Here is an 18,240-nt window from a genome sequence, read left to right on the forward strand (position 1 = left end):
GATTTGAGACGAAAAATTATCCGTCTAAAATTTGAGACGAAATTTGAGATAGATATTATCTGCCTCAGATTAGAAACAGATTTTGAGATAAAAAATTATTCATCTCAAATTTGAGATGGATTGAGACAACAAAATTTTGTCTCAAATTCGAGACGAATTTTGAGACAAATAGTATCTATCTCATATTAGAGACAAATTTTGAAACGAATAATATCTGTCTCAGATTAGAAATAGATTTTGAAATGCATAATGATTTATCTCAGGTTTGAGACGAAAAAATTTCCGTCTCATATTTGAGATAGTTTTTGAGACAAATTTTATATCAAATCTCAAACTTTAATTAAATTGAAATTATAAATTTATAAAAATTAAATTTTTTATTTATAAATATAGAAATTAAATATAGCCTAAAATTAAATATATTTATTTAAATTAAAGTCTAAATATATTTATTTAAATTCAAAATATATAAATAAATATATATTTCACATACATAAAATATAAAATTAAATAAATGTAAATGTAAACTAAACATGTAAAAATTCATAAATTAAAATATATATTAAATATATGATAATTAACTATTGGTGATATTTTTTAAATGTATACAAAATGGAAAAGAGAGAGACAGGGGCATTTTGGCATTTTAAAAAAAATAGAGTATAAATTATATTTTGTTTAATGTGAAAAGTATACTAAAACTGAATTGAATAGTATTTAAAGAATATATAAATACTATTCTTATATTGAAAAAATTATATAAATATTCTTATATTGATAAGAGAGAGTTAAGAAGAACACATTAAATTTCAAAATCTTGGTATATCACACAATTAAATGATCCACATTTTGGTACTATGCAGTGAGCAACTGAGTAGCAATATCAAATTTGTTAGTTCTAGGAAATTTGAAAGAGTGATAACAGTTGTGTGTGAGAGTATCATTACAAGAATTTAGCATTCTTACAATAAATAAATTTATCATAATAAATATAAAAATTGTCACAACATACTTATTGTGACAAAATTGGTTTGTCATCACATTAGTCACACAATAGTTGTCTCATTAAGTATATTGTAAAAAAATAGAATTAATTATCAAAAAGTAATTCACCTTTTAATATGTTTTTATTTATGTTATAAATTTTAATTTATTGAATAGTAAAATCACCCTTTTCATTTATTATAAAACTCTATAAATAAGTTCACTCGTCTCATTATTATTATTATTATTATTATTATTTTTGCAGTTAAACTACTCCCATGAAACATACACTACATTTGTATATTATAAAACTCTATAAATAAAGTAATTTTTTAAAATATCATTTGTATATTTCATATAAAAAATTAAAAATTTATCGTTACACAAAATTTAACCTTAAAACTTCTAACATACATTTAACTTGAAACTTACTATATACTATACCCAAACTTGTTTTTAATTCAATTTTATCTAAAAAATTAAATTATTAGTATTATGAGTGATTCTAATATGTCTTGAGGCTTTAATCTCATGGTGCAATGATGGTTGATACATTGCCTAGTGGTAAATGTATGCCTACCAGCTAATTTATATGTACCGTGTAAAAAATCAGGGCTAATTTGTGTAAAAATTGAATGTTGCCCGAGAAGTTGCATATTGTTTTACAAAGATGATGATGAGAATGGAAGAAGTTGTAAATTTTGTAGGAATGAACGTTTTAAACAAATCACTAGAGAACAGGTAAAAGCAGAGACATAGCCTTGAAGAATATGTGGTATTTTCCAATTGTGCCAAGGCTACAAAGATTTTATTTTTCAAATGTACAACTAGTCATACGAGAGATAGCATCGTAAGAATTCAACAAAGCCTGGCATTTTATCTCATCCATTTGATGGAGAAACATGAAAACATTTTGATGAAACATATCTTGATTTTACCCTGAAATGTGAGATTAGATTTATGTGCTAATGGTTTTTCCACTTGCCATGAATCTCCTGCTGCCCCCTGTTGCTGGGTCATCCATAGTTAATTGTCATACATTTAATATACCAAAGTGGTAGTTCAAGAGAGAGAGAGAGAGAGAGAGAGAGAATTACTACAGTAAGAAACCACTAGAAAAAAGAAAAGGAAAATCAAAGTGGTAGTTGACAACGTTACAGGGCTTTCCCCTGGACTATACAATGCACAATGGTAGTGTGAATTAATGAAATAAACAGAGAAGAAAAAGAAACGGGAAGAGAGAGAAAATAGGAGAGAGAAAGATATGATAATTTAATTATATGTAAGAGCAAAATGTTAATCCCAAGGCATATGGATGTTAATTTTAGAAATATAGAGATAATCATTGCAATTAATCAAATTTCAATAATGACTAGTGAAATTTACCCCAAAAAGATAATTTGTACACAAACCCAAACAATTGTTGCCCCTCAAGATAAAGTGAAGTGACAATTTTACCTCTTAACTACCTTTTAATAATAAGAAGTAGATAAGGATGAAATTGTTATTTCAACTCGCTTGACAGGGTCACACTTGGTTGGCCAAATTTTGAGGGTCAAATAAAGAACATGTACATATATATTGTATCAAACGTTGGTTGAAGTCTAAAAGTTTGAGGCAAACTGCAGCAATGAAACGAATACCGAAAAGGGGAAGATTCATTTTATTTATTTACAATCATCGCCGGCCGACTGTAGCCGGGGAGGGCGGAAGCAAATGGGAAATGGGCATTCACTATTAATCTTGTCGACGAGCCATATTATAAAACCAAGGATTGGCCGAGGCGGCGGTGCGACGTACGGATTCCATCGACAAAAGCCTTGATTCGCTTGAGGGAAAGGCTTATGGCTTCTTCTGGCATATTGGCAAAACATATACGAAACCAGCCAGGTTCAGTGCAGTGACAAGAAGAACCTGGAGAGATGTTGAGTCCGACTTGATAAAGAATCTTCTTCCATAGTTCCATTTCTGCTTCTAACGTATTGGCGCTCAGAAGATGTCTCATATCTGCCCAACAAAACAACCCCGCGTTGCTCTTCAAACACCTTATCCCTGTCAAAGACAAAAGAAGAAGCCAAAAAAATATGTCTTTCTTCTTTATACATCACATCACATCACTTTACCAATGGCCATTGTAACAACATTCAACCACCAATGATCGATATATTACTATTTATACAACCAAAAGTCAACTAATTAATAAGGAAGACAATTATGTGAGGTCTTATAGGTCTATTAATTATTGAGCTTCCAAATCACAATTAACTATGGCTAGCAATTTATTATTTTGGCCTAGGGCGTCAACTGAGTCAGTAAGTGAGTGGAATACTCATTTTAATTTCTTGGTCCACCAATGGGTACTTCACCCACCCGCTTAGCCCATCAAGTGGGTGAAATGGGTACTTCACAGGTTTTCATTCTAAAATGCTAATTAAAGTTAAAGTCTTGGTTCTTAAAACAAAATAATATACCAAAAAGACTCTCCGAACTATTGGTATAGGACTTAACCTTGCCACTCCAAACACTAAATAAGCATTTTTTTAAAAATTATTATTTTAATTTATCACCTAGAAAAATTAAGAAAATAAAACTTGAATTTATGCCCTATATCTCAAAAAAAGAAAAACATGTATATACATACGTACCTGCGCTCAAAAGACCAGCCACAAGTATTTCCTTTCTCCTTTTGATTCTCTTCTTGTTAATGTTAATGTAACTTCTTCTGAATTTTTTATCGGCCAGAATGCAGGAGAGCAGGTGCTGAGTTTGAGAAGACACAAGCCCAAAGCTCGACATCTTTGTTGCGGCTGCAAGTAGCGTCTCATTGTTGGAGTAAATCGTACCCACTCTAAATCCCGGGAGGCCCAAGTCCTTTGAGAGGCTGTAAATGATGTGAATTCGGCCCCAGAGATCGGTATCTTTAAGGTTTCTGTCGATCACAGCCTGTGTGAGGCTTATAAACCTCGGAGAGTCGAAAACTGTTCCTGAATATATCTCATCGCTCACTAAATGGATTTCCTTAGCAATGGCGAAGCTGATGAGATGATTAAGCTCGCCCCTACTCAGGCTAGTGCCTAAAGGGTTGGAAGGATTCGTCACTAATACTCCTTTTACTGACAAATTGCGGCTTTCGGCATGTCGATAGGCTTCTTCCAGTGCAGACTTGGTAATTCTAAATTCGTTCGAACTTGAGCAATGTATAGGGACGATTTCAACCCCTGGTCGCCATTTTAGATCTCTATCAAACCTGCCACAGAAAATAAAAACACATTAATGTAGAGCTAGCAAGCATATACATATATATATATATAGATATATATACATTGCGTGTTCTTGTATTAATTGGTATCTGTATCAGAGCTCTAGCTTTGACTTATAAGAGGTTGTGTTTTGGACTTATTTTACAAGTTTTTTATTTTTTTTATTTTTTTTTCAAGTAGCTAGCTTTTCCAATTTATTTATCTTTTCTCTTCTGGGTTCTCTCTATAAGCTCCAGAGGTTGGATCGGAACAATTTGAGATCATAATTCAAGTTATCACTAACCTCTAGGGCAGGTCCCAGTTATCAGTTGTTTTCTTATTAGGGTGCCTCATTGTCCATTGATATCTATTACATGTATTAAAAAAGAAAAAAAATGATTATATTTTTACAAATTTTCTTCATGAAATTAAATTGTCACTACTATAACATGATAGTGATATTTTTGTAACTCTGAATTATTTTTCCAAATATTTTTCTTGTTCACTAACAAGTCATATCATTAGAGGAGGGGGATTTCACTAAACTTCAGTGAAAAACATTACCAAGCATAAGAAAGACACGTGGACTGAGAGTACGTAGAGCGTTTAACTGAGGGTATATGTAGGTACAGAAACATATGCATAAATGGTGTTACGTACCCAGGGTAATACGGTGTAGGAAGAAGAAAAGCTTCTCCAGGTTCAGCCAGACAAAACATGAGAATCTCATTGGCTGAGGTTGAACCAGCCGTCAGAACAAGCCTGCCTGGATCAAATACTACTTTGTTTTCTCTAATTTCGGCCATTAAATCAGCCAGCTCCTGCAAGTAATTATATTTATTCCACTTAACAACTATATACAAAATTATCACAATACGTGTTCTTCTTATATAAATTATTTCTTTATTTTTTCACTCTAATTAATCTCATTTGTGAATGGAAAGGAAATTAAGAAGTCTCTCTCGTGTGTGTGTGTGTGTATCTAATTAATCATATAAAGTATTGCAGATCTCTTACATTAAATATCCATCGGAATTTTACATAATATTCATTTGGTTTTTTCTGAATGCAACGTGAAGAGAGCATATATATATATATATATATATACACACACACACATGATTAGGCTACAGATATGACAAAAAATGGAAATGAAGACACGGGAGCTGTGATTGGGAAAATTAGCTTTGATATTTAGCCCTCTCCTCTCGTATATATATAGAGACAAAAATGGAGCACTAGTACTGTATATAATTGAGTGGTAGAAAATTACACTCTTGAAAGCTGGCAAGCCACGGTAATCTTGGAAGAGCGCCAATTCTTTGAACAGAGAGTTTCCATTTCTATGGAAGCCGGTGGTGTGGGGATTGGTGGCAAGCCATGATTCAATAATGTCAAAGGAGAGCTGCAATAGCATTAATAATTGAGTACTGCTGAAAAGCTTGTGTGCAGTAGCTTTACAAAGCAGACGAGACAGATTATAGTAAAAGATGGCCAGCCAACACTAATATGTTAACTTAGTTATATATGTATGAAAAAACAAAAACAAACTACATATATATAATATATCAAAATAGAAGGTGATTAATAAATTAATGAAGAGAAATTAAAGGATAAAGAGATGGGTATTTATATAATATTAAATATATAATATGGTGGCATGGGTGACCTGATTCTCGGCTAGACCCATCTGAATGATGCCCGTGGGGTTGTGGTGATCGTCGTAAGGGTTTTTCTCGTACTCCTCCCATCCTAGGAAGTAGGAATTGTCTTGGCCGTGTAAGTTTAAGGTAGCCTTTCTCGAAAGCATCCTCCCAAATCTAAGTCTAATCTAACACCCTTCTACCTAAAACATCTGGTGTAGAGAAAGCTCCCTCCAGCTCTTTTGGAGAGCTCAGAGAGAGAGAGAGAGAGAGAGAGAGAGATTTCCTCCAGGTAAAATGGTTTCCAATGTAGAATATTTATATATGGGTTTTGGACTACTGGACTAGATACCCCCTATACCGTAGGGGGGGAGAGAGAGAGAGAGAGACGCCGGCGGGGGGGAGGGGGGTGTTGATTTCTTGAGATAAAATGGTTTTCTGTGCCCATATATCTTAAAGGAGCTTTGCACATGGATATGGCCCTAAAAAGTTACGGGGTGGAAGTGGATGATGGAAGCTAATAAGATTTGTCTTGACGTGTGCTGCACCTTATTTTTGATTATTCTAAAATGTTGTTTTGGATTTGTTGCTATAATATTTATTATATTTTATTTATAGAATTTAACTTAAGTGGCATTGTTCCCTATTTTTATTATTGATTAATATTAAATATTTTACAATATCATATTAATAAAATGATTTAAAACGTATATTATTAAACATATATACATATTCACTACAATAAATTTGCTTCTTTTTTTGACAAATAATCATAGTTAAATAGAGACAAAAATTAATAACTGTCTATAAATATTTATCATGTGTCTCTAATAATGATAATATCACTAAATGTACAATTAGAAATGCAAGCAAACAGGACAAAAATACTCTTTACTTCTGTCACTAATTGCACCTTTAGTCATAGTTTACTATTAAAGACATGTATTAGACGATTTAGAGGCATTTTTGTCAATATTTAGTTCTGATAATTACGTTGGATTGATCTAATTGTCTGCCTTATGACAAATTTGTTGTTTTGTTTCAAAATATAAAATGCATATGAATAAAATGATTTAAAAAAATCAGAGCTGTTAGAGAGCTTCCCCCTAGCCCTCAAACGCACGGTGAAAACTTTCGGATTTTAATTTCCAGCAACGCTCCAGTTCTCTTTTGAGATCCAAATGGACTAAGATTGTCGTTTAGATTTGGGTTCATGGAAAGAGGATCTATAAGTCCCTTCTTATCTTCATCATTGAAGACACCGTTCATCAAGGGTCCGAGTCCGACTCTTGGGTCCTTGCTCGAGTTGAAGTGGTCGAGGACTGTGACAGTGAAGATGAAGTTCGTTTTCCAACGCAGAAGCTCGACCGTCAGAGTTTCGTTCATTCTTGGATGAGCTTTGGTTTTTGTGATTTTGTATAGTTCCTAATATTTTAGTTTCATTTGTTTTATTGTTCATGTTGAGTACGTTTGCTTAGATCTTATATGCTAGATTTAGACTTTTCTTTTTCTCCCTTCATGTTGCTTGCATTATCAGCTTTTTGCTTTTAAGTTTAGTAATGGGTTCCTTACCACATGACGACGTTTTACATCTATCTATTAATCTTAAATGCTCCTAAATTATGTTAGCTCTTTCTAATATTAGTTTAGTAATAATGGGTTGAAGACTTATGCCTACTTTAGTTTTGGTTGGTTTAGGTCTCCATCTTGTATTGCCGGTTATGGTGTCTCAGTAATTAATCTCTTTGTTTTGGCTTTAGCCATAATGGCGCAAAATGCCACTGGCCTAGATGTTCCGATTCCCTTCTTCTTCTTTGTGGAAATGGGTTGCCAACAAAGTCAAGATCATCTTATCAATCAATTAAGTGAAAAAGAAAAAGAAAAAAAAAGAGTTACCTTTAATTTACCTAACAAAAATTACCAACATACTCAAAAAGGTCATCATATATATCAAGGAATTGAGTGAATAAAAAAAGAAAAGACAAAGTGTTTTGACCCAAATATATATATTTTGTTCCATATAAAAAAAAATAATATTCTTTTCTAGAATCTCATTCACATTATTGACCCCCACAGACACAATAGCTCATACTTGGGCAGAGAAAGGGGTGTGAGAAGTGCTTATACATGCATAAAAACTTTTCATATAAATGATGTCTGTATAATGTATAATTACATTTAAAATTTATAATTATAACATCGTTGTCACAACATATTTTTCAACAGATTCCGCAAAAGCTAAATTCCATTGGGACTGTAATTATGATGTCGCATAGTCCAACGGCAAACCTGTCTTTTGTTTTCCGCTTGGGGGGAAGGCTGAGTGCGTTTGTGGGGGGCTCCTATACTTCAAATCCATTGCTTGTCAAATCTGGACTTGCTATTGTTCCCCCACCTTAGCCACTCCACCATATATCCATCTATCTATCTATCTATATCTATATATATATATATAGTCTCAAAAGCAAACATAATTTAATTCATTCCAAATAATTAATTATATATGTTATATTATTATTATTGTTGTTACTGCTAACGCAATCAAGCAGCAATGCACGTGCTATACATATAGACAGGGACTTGTAGTCTTGGGCTTGGAGATAGAGTCAGCAAGTTTCAGCTACAATCTGCAGCTATATATGTATAGCTGCTGCATTGCATGTTCCACTTTAGGCTGGAAAATTAGGAAGGCCAAGCAAAGCCCAAGGTTTTCAAAGTCACTAATGAGTGCAAAGTGGGCGGGGCGGCCATTGATGTTATGTTTACAGGCTTTAATTTTTTGTGACAAGACTTGCTGGAGTCGAAAGCTTTTCCAGTACTACAAGGCCCCCTCTCTTAAGTCGCAGCGTTTGTGAATGTGTGCCGCTTGTAGATGTTGAGGCAATGCCCTTGGCCTGCAAAGTGCGTTCCATCACAAATTTGTAGAACTTGAATCCAATCAATGGCGCCATTGCATGACCAAAGACCAAAGTGCGTTCCATCATACACACTGTCACACACACACACACACACACATTAATATATGAATATTGTGTCATGTATTGTATGGATGATCAGTCTTGATGATAAGTTGAGAAATTGAAGCAATAATTTTATTGAAGGGGCGGTGGCCATGGTCGCACTTCCCTTTTGGTGGAAGAAGGTCTAGCTATTTGGTCATTGTGACACCATTCGCATCCTTTTAGTCAAATACAACATGATGGGCACTTTTTTTATGAAAAATTATATATATTGTTACATAAAATACGTATAAAATAATTGAACTAATTAAAGAGTTATCAATATATGGTGGCAACTTGGAAGAAGTAATCAGGTAGACTTGAATAGAGATTAGAAACTTCAAATTCGAGCTTCGTGTTCTGTATTAGTCGTGCAATATTTGTCATGTTTATATGAAAAGAATATATGAATTAACAATGTCAGTGATAATCTAAATACATTTAAGATCACTTTTACAAGTCAGCAGTAAAGTGTCAAACTCTTATTCCACAAATAAGACCTTATGCACAAGACAACCCCATTTCTGTCTCCTTTCATACCAATTTAATTAACCCTTGTAATGGGAAAAAGAAAGAAAACAATATAGAGACAAAAGAAACCCTTGACTACGCACACGAGGTTCACAACTTGCTTGAAGTGATGTGTCTCATACATACTGGATTTAAAGATCAACTAGTATTATGCCACGTCGTTTTCCCACTAGCTAATTCAAACTAAGCCACGGGGACATGTTTTTTTTTTTTTTTGTATATATATGTCTTAGGCCATTGGCAATGGGGTCATCGTCTACCCATCAGCCCGACCATATGCACCATGCCAACCAGCAGTAGTCAGCGGTTTAGAAAATGCAATGCAGCTTCGCCAACACAACTCACCAACCAATGAATATTAATATATATGTATATATATATATATAAATATTCATCGTACATATATTTTAATATTCATAGATATCTGGCCATAGCCCAACAAATTCAACTCTTATCAGACACCACTACAGCTACATTGCGTAGGTAGCTAGGCTGCCAAAAACCCACAACTTAATTTCACAGTCCTCAAAGCAAAAAAATATATACATATATATAGACCGATGGAATGGGATTAATTGAACTCTTAAAACGGCAACAACGTTGAGCAAACTTTCGTCAAGGTAGCCAAAAAATGGCAAAATAGCAGGAAAGCCAACAGCCCGTTTTTCAACTTTATTGTCCTCACTCAGTTCAGTTCACTGGATGGTGTCGTTAGATAGCAAAATCAAACAGTGCATGAATGGCATCCGCCCAGTACATCAATTACTCTGAAAGCTGCTCGCCGACGCCGACCACTTCTTCTCCTTCTTGTGTAAGTTAATATTATTTAAGCCACGTGATTATATATCTGTATGAAGGGAAACTGGCGGTGAAATCCTGACAGCTGAAATGAATTCTCAATTGTCTTGTTGAGCGTTGAAGTTAATCCGTCTGTTATTATTCGTTGGCCAGTGGATATATTCTAGGATACCCACCACCAAGTTTAAATGCGTGCTGGCAGACTTTACAAGTCAAGATCTGAACCTGATTGATCTGTTCTATGCATTTATGCAAACAGTATTCTGGATTCTAGCTAGCTTCTAAGTTATAAAGCTTCAGCCATCAGATAAAGAAAATAGAAGTCTAGTCGATCTGGAGTAGTACTGAATATGTATATTGGGTCAACAGTTCACATAATATTCAGGGTGCAGGGTGCAGAAACGGAGAGGGGAAATGTTTCAAAATGTAAAGGCAGAAATGATATATTTTTTTTTTAAATTAGGAAATGGAAATGTGGATAAAAGCATAAATAAAAAAAATATAAAAGTTTTTTATAAATATAATTTTTAATATAAAAAAATAATTATTCAATCAAAAAATAAACATAAATTCTTTCCATAATACATCAAACAAACAAAACATAAATTTTATAATGCATTGCATTCAAACAAACATAAATATAAATTTCATAATGTATTCAAATAAATATAAACATAAAGTACACAATGCACAAATGTAAACATAAATTCTATTATCGTTCACTATAACTTAGTAATTAAACACAAACAATAAATTTTAAAAAAATAAATATAATACAAAGCAATTGGCAGCACCAAAAAATTGACGACAATAGGGAATTAAGCACTTAGAGTTGGAAACACAACCTCGCAAGCAATTGAGTACCAAGCAACTGAATTAACAATGCCACGAGCACTGAGCACTAAGCAATTGGTGGTGAGAGAAAACCAAACAGTCAGAGTAGGAAACATAACCTCACGAGCAATCACATGTAACGATTGAATCGATGACGACACCAAGCATTGAACATCGAGCAATTGGCCTACAAAAAAGCGATGACAAATGGACAGTCAGTCAGAGATTAGATGATTAAGTCAAGAGATGATTTAGACTTTAGAGAAATTAAGGCTAGGGCATGAGGAAAAAGAAGACATGCGAAATTAATTATATATTTGTCGGTTAAAAATGGAAGAAATTCCATCTCTAATTAGCATTTGTCGTCGAAAATATGTTTCTAATAGTTTGAGTTTATTATGAGCCCTCTTCTAAAATGTTTCTAAAATTACATAAATGATCCAAAAAAGATTTTTTGATATTTTTAACATTTTCAAAACATGAAACATCTTGAAAACACTGGAACGACGTCTTCAAATTGTTTTCGTGCACTAAGGATAATATCACATACCTATAAATAAAATAAAATATTTTAAATGAATATTCATCTTTTAAAGGATGATATTTGGGATTTCCAATTTAATTTATCTGTTTACAGGTCAGTTTTAAAATGAAGGTTAGTCTTGTTGCAATATGGCTAAGGTGGATCTTGAGTTTATTATGACTTATAGAAGTCATGTGTTAGTGCAGTATATAATTTATAATAAGATTGTAGTATTTTTTTATTTAAGAAAAATACATAGAAAATAATTTTGAAAACCAAAACAGTCTCAAACACCAAATGTGATGTTTGCTTAAATAGCAGAATGAAATAACATAGTTAAATTCCTTTTATAAATTAATTCTCAAAACCCTAATGACATATAAACAACAATTTTATAAAGAAAAGTTTAATTATGTAAAATAGATAAGTGGCTCACTAAAATTATTTAAAATTTATTTTTTTTTTATTTTTTGTTAGATAAATGGGAAAATTGTATGAAACTTTTAAGTGATATTTTTATATCAAATATCTGTAAAAGGTAAAAATATATTTATTTTCTTAAATTTGAATAGGGTTATTGAACCCTATAATTCGAAATTAATTTAAAATTTCAAATTCAATTCATTGTTTAGATATAATTAATTTTGTTCAAACTATTTAGATTGAAGTCCAAATCCACTATAGATTTATACTCAAAAAAATAAAAGAATTTAAAATAGTGCCTCTATATAGAGATCACTTCAAATTATAAAACTTAAAATGCAAGTACTTTAAATTATAAATCTTAAATAAAATAATTTGAAATTCTTTACATCCTAAATGATTAAGAAACGTTACATTAGGTTAGAAAAACTTGAGGGAAATGATTGAGAAATATCTACAGAAGTGTCAAGTGAAAGGGAGTCACAAATAGGCAAGGTCCGATTGCCATAATGGCATGCAACGACATGTGACGGTGTAGGCTATTGAGGGGAAGCGGCAATGCTCAGAATGGCTTAACAAGACAACATATATACATAAAGAGCACAGGATATACGTATATAGTATATCCAATCGACTGCGACCAAATGCCCATGGAACCAATAATTGGATCTTGCCCTTTGTTTTTCTTTGCTTTTTACAAAAACAGATATATAGCGGGAGGGAATAATCAAAATGACTCTTCCTGGACCATCTTTTGAGTTACTTGCTGAAGAATAAACTGTATTCTTATATATGTGCCTGCTAACTTATAGAGTGATACAAGTGAATTTAATAATATTTTATTTTAGATAATTCATCTATAAAAGCAACAATCTAGTCAAAGGTATTACAAAATCAGATCCTATATATGGGACTGTAATCAGAGAATTAAATAGAGAAATGAAAACAAATACAACTGTACGTATATTATAACTCGTAATCACATCAAGTAATAGACAGACAAAATTAAAGAAGAAGATCTAACATTAAAATTCACCCAAAATCATAAGAAATAATAAACATGTAGCTCAATTCATTAGCAACCCAATCTCCAAAGACAGCTTTGCATTTAAATAGCACACAGTAAGCAAATATTCCCCCATCCAGTCATTGATCCCATTAACAGCTCAGAAACCAGGGCTAATACCCAAAAAGGGAAACGTCACAAGCTATAACCTCCCAACTTGGGAAAGATAATGACCTAAATAGCTGGTTGATGTGCTCTTTAATTAAGAGAGGCAAAGCTACAACAATTACTCTTGATTGGAGAGTTTTTAAACTGATTTTTTAAACTTGGTGGTCTGAGTACAGGAAATTTTAAATTGATTTCTTACCTTCTTGATCACATGTAATTAAGAAGGGTAAATTTTTTTAAACAAAAAAAAAATCAGAAAAAAGAAGCAGCAGCTGCCTCTCTACAGTTGCCAACAGTTGTGTTGTTAGCAACCGTTGTTTTTTTTTCTTCTTTTTCTTTTTATTTGTTTGTAACTAGATAGATTAGAAAATAATTGATTAAATTTAACATGATTTAATTTTAATTAACATTGTCTATGTTAACTCCTAACGGATGAAATGTCCTAATAATAAAAAATATATAGAGAGACTTCTACCAGAAAAGACAAACCATAAGAAATATCAAAAAAGAGGCAATCGAAGATAGTCAAACTCGCAATCTAGGGTTCTATCTTTGACCATGTTGAATCATGAATGTGCCCATTTGGTGTAACTTTAGATGGGTTCCTCTGTCTGAATTTTACTTAACATTGTTCAAACATTGCAAAGGATCAATTTAAAGATTCATAATTTCTTTTGACATGAAATTTTGTAATAATTTTTTAAAGATTCATAACTTTTTAGTGTATCAAATTTTTGATCTTATATACTAGAGTTTTAAGTAGTTTTTATTTTATTTATTTATCTAAAAAAATTAATTATCCTCACAACTCAAACCCATAACCTTCGATAAAGAAACAAAACCTTACCATTATTATCACAATTCATCCTTCATGCTATAGATTATAATTCTAATAGTTTATTTTTTTGCTTTGAGAGAGCATGCATATCGATAAATTAACTCAATAATTACTTTAAAAATAATTGTAGCTTTAGGAAATACAAAATTATTCTTACTGGTTTGAAAACCCATTGTCATGAAAATAAAATTATTTTTTTAAAAAATTAATTAAAAAAATAAAACGTATGAATTAGAAAAATAGAAAGGTAATTAAATTATAATATATGCATGCATGCCAATTAATCCATGAAGATAAGAAGATAAATATAAGGGGAGGACTATATATATATATATATATATATAGTTTCCACAGAGAAGCAGACAGTATGAATAAAGTGGGAGGCGTACGAGGGACGTTTCGTCCAAAGAAAGATAAACTTATATCTGTATGGATAACGTTGTAATTGAAGTTACTTTTCAATATACATGCACTAGGAAAAGGGAAAATTGAGGTTTGGCACAAGTACTGTACAATAACCTCTTCTTTCTCTAGTTTGATAAATTAAAGGGATCTTCTCTTTAACTTTTAAGATCTCTGCGTCCTCTCTCTCTCTCTCTCTCTCTCTCTCTATATCCTCTTTGTATTCCACGATCGCCGAGGCAGCGGCAACAGTGTTTTCTTCGTGGCAGTTCAGCGTTGGCAATGGTTGGATTTGATTTTAATTTTTACTAAAATTATAATTAAATCAAACTTAAATTACTAAAATTAAAATCAAATTATTATTCATTAATTTTTAAAATTAAAAATCATAACTGTCATGAGTGTTTCCCACTTCCCCCCATGTGGGTTGGACTTAATTCAGTAGGTCGGTCCAACCGTTTAAGATTCAGTAGACGTCGAGCTGAGCTCGTTAAAGCAACCTCGCACGATACTAGAGCCCAGGCTCAAACGGTGGGATCGAGCGATCTCCCGATAATGCCCCTAATTTGTCAACGTATTCGGGCGAACTCCTAGTCACGTTTCGAGCGAGCTCCTAGCGATCCTTGTAGTTCGTCGGCTCAGTCGATGAGCTCGCATAACAGAAGGGACGTGTGCCGCGGTATATCAGTAGGCCAAAGGCCACCCCAGCTGGATCATTCAAGCCCATTTCATCGGCCCATAACGATCACATCCTGACCCTTTCACTACAACATCATTACAATCGCGTCTAGATTTCTGCGCGTTCACCTCAGATCCCATCGTCATTAATGACGGGTCTCATCGACGCCTTGCCGCTACATGGACATCCTCACCGACGCCGATTATTCCATCCCATCATTTGTATACGTACAGCACATGTAAGAGGGCATGCCCTCCTATATATATCAACCAGCTCTTCTAAGAGCCAAGGTATGTTTTTCTTGAGTCCACAAACGAACACCTTGCACACTTACTTGCTCGTTTACTGACTTAGGCATCGGAGTACTTTGCAGGGAAGGGTCGGAGAGTTAAGGTGTTGAACCAAGTATCTTGCTTTCTCCCCCTTGAATCCACCGCACCAGAACGGGCCAACGAATCACCGTCAACCAATTCCGAACGTCGACATTTTGGTTGAGAGCTAACCCGCAGTTGTGGGCCTCATAATGATAACACAATGTGTGTAATATCCCAAGAGCTCAAAGAAATGTAGTATATATCGAGAATAAATAAGGAAAGAAACAACACTAGTTGGATACCTTTTGGGCTGAATGTAGACAAAGAACTCCCAAATTAAGCGTGCTTGACCAGGTAATCCAAGGATGGGTGACCCCTTAAGAAGTTCGGGTAGACCCATTAGGATAAGTTGTCCCGGACCTTCCTATCGCTCAATGCGGGGTGTTACAAAAATGTGTGTCAACATTTGACGCCATCTATGGAAAAACCTTGGGCCCTACGGGCCCTGGCCCTAAAAACCACCCTCTGTCACCCTTGAGATGGTTCGTTCCCACGAGCACCACCACACTTAAAGGGGGAGGGTTGAGAGATAGTGCTGTAAGCATCAGTTCTCGATCCCACATCAGGTTGCCCGGGGGGCAACCACTGAGTGGCTCATAAGTGCGGTGGGCCTCCTGATTGTTAAAGAGCGATAGTTGAGAGCTAACCAGCAGTTGTGGGCCCCATGATGATAACACGATATGTGTAATACCCCAAGAGCTCAAAGGAAGGTAGTATATATCGAGAATAAGTAAGAAATGAAATAATACCAGCTAGATACCTTTTAGTCTGAATGTAGATAAAAAAACTCCTAAGTTAAGCGTGCTTGACTTAGGGTAATCTAAGGATGGGTGATCCCTTGGGAAGTTCGTGTAGATCCATCAGGGTAAGTTGTTCTGGACCTTCCTATCGCTCGATACAATGTGTTACAAAAATATGTATCAACAATAACCAAACCATTCAATTTCAATTCAATTTTTATTTTAACTATAATTTTTTTAGTTTGATCCATACTCACGTTAGGTATTATTTTTTTAATATTTAATGAGTTATTTTTATTTGTTAATTATTTTAAAAATATTAAATATTTTATTTATTTGTAATACATTAGTTAAAATATTTATAAAAAAATGCATTAATCAATATATATTATGTGTATATATAATAAATTAAATAAATATATATTATATATATGTGTATTTGATTATGTTACCCATACATTTACTTCTGTTTTATTTTAAGTTTTGGATTTGAATTTAGTAAAAATCATAATCAAATCACATTCATTGACACAATGTTTGATTTTTTTTTCAAATTAATTAAATTATTATCTAATCAAATAATTTTTAACTATATTAACCAGATCAGTTTCAATTCAATTTTTCATGATTTTAATTACAATTACCATCCCTAGTGGGTTTTTTTGTTATCTTCTCTCATTGGGTTTTTTGATTTTGAAGACCCAAACTCCCTCGCCGCCACCATCGCTAGATATAAATAGAAATAAGACAAGAATAAAAGATTGAAGTGGCGGGGCATTTTTGATATTTTAAAAAATGTAATTATATATGTTGTTTAACCATAAAAATATTGATTGATGTAAATTTTAAATTTCAAAGGAGATTATTATAATTTCTTACGTCAAACTTTAAAGATGGTTGACGTATTTTATGAAAAATGAACTTATAATAAAACCAAACTTAATCAAAATTTGAAAATTTTAATTTAACCATATTATTTAAAATAACTGAAATAATCAAAATATAAAAATGTATAGAATTGACAGGCTTTTATAGCTACTGGTTTTTTTTTTTTTGTAGAGATAAGTTCAAATATTGTCAGCTAGCTAGGGCCATTTTCATGAAATGGTATTTGGTTAAAAATTTAAGTATTATATATATATATAATAAAATCAATTTCAAAAAATATAAGGTTGCGTTCTCTTTACTTTTCAATTTTTAGTTTTAAATTTTGAATTCATTTTCAGTTTTTTGTTTTGGTAGTCTGTTTTTAAAAAAATAAAAACGTGTTCTCTTTGTCATTTTGAAAAATTATTTCTCAAAACAGAAAATTAGAAAACGCGTTATCTTTGAAATTTTGAAAATATTTTCTTAATAATATTTTATTCAATAAATTTTATTATTCAATAAATTATAAATATTTAATGTTAATATATTATTAAAAAATATATATACATTTTAAAGTTAATGAATTTGGTAAGATTTTTTTCCATTACAATAATAAAATATGAATAAATAAATAAATATATTTTGAGTTTAGAGTTTGTTTTGAATGAAAACACTCAAAACAACAAAAGTTTTTTTTATATATATTTTTTTTGTTTTCAAAAATACATTTTTAAAAACAGTAAAGAGAACATATTTTTATTATTTTAAAAAATTAAAAACTAAAAATATTTGAAAATAGTAAAGAGAACGCAACCTAAACTTTTTGAAATATGTTTTTTGTTGTTTGGCTATAATCTGAAAATTTTGCTAGAAAATCATTTTCAATGTTTGGTAGGCACTTAGAAAATTACAAGATATTGCATACAAACAAAACCCATTTTTCACAAGCCAGACAAAGATAAAGATGAACTATATAGTAATTATAGTCAGATGAGGTGAGATGAAGGAAGATTCAAAAAATTTTATCATCTCTCTAATTGGTTTCCCTCCAATGCTTTAGCATGCTTTTCCAATAATAGAAATCGTTTAATGCACTTACACAAACGTCCATCCTTATCCCTTTTTCTTTTGTATTTATCCGTGTAGTTTTCGTTTTCAACTTGTCCCTAATTACACTCTAATTATACTTTTT

General features: G+C 32.4%; 1 protein-coding gene across 1 annotated transcript; it reads right to left on the reverse strand.

Moving 5' to 3' along the window:
• Positions 1–2,570: 2,570 nt before the first annotated feature.
• On the reverse strand, positions 2,571–6,255 carry LOC127808299 (1-aminocyclopropane-1-carboxylate synthase 3-like). The gene is made up of 5 exons (XM_052346784.1): positions 5,893–6,255; positions 5,497–5,628; positions 4,884–5,044; positions 3,630–4,231; positions 2,571–3,036 (listed from the first exon to the last, which is right to left on the reverse strand). Exons 1-5 carry the CDS (start codon positions 6,031–6,033, stop codon positions 2,744–2,746), a joined length of 1,329 nt encoding a protein of 442 aa, XP_052202744.1. The 5' UTR covers positions 6,034–6,255; the 3' UTR covers positions 2,571–2,743.
• Positions 6,256–18,240: the final 11,985 nt, after the last annotated feature.

Source organism: Diospyros lotus, chromosome 8, assembly GCF_014633365.1.
Source record: "Diospyros lotus cultivar Yz01 chromosome 8, ASM1463336v1, whole genome shotgun sequence".
Taxonomy (NCBI): domain Eukaryota; kingdom Viridiplantae; phylum Streptophyta; class Magnoliopsida; order Ericales; family Ebenaceae; genus Diospyros; species Diospyros lotus.

What these genes read in the sequence shown, in the direction of transcription:
- LOC127808299 (XM_052346784.1), bottom strand. Translation starts at nt 6,033, where the DNA reads ATGCTTTCGAGAAAGGCTACCTTAAACTTACACGGCCAAGACAATTCC. An exon ending in CCTACACCGTATTACCCTGG is followed by an intron (nt 4,232 to 4,883) that starts GTACGTAACACC and finishes TTTCTGTGGCAG; the next exon opens with GTTTGATAGAGATCTAAAAT. An exon ending in GGCTGGTCTTTTGAGCGCAG is followed by an intron (nt 3,037 to 3,629) that starts GTACGTATGTAT and finishes TGTCTTTGACAG; the next exon opens with GGATAAGGTGTTTGAAGAGC.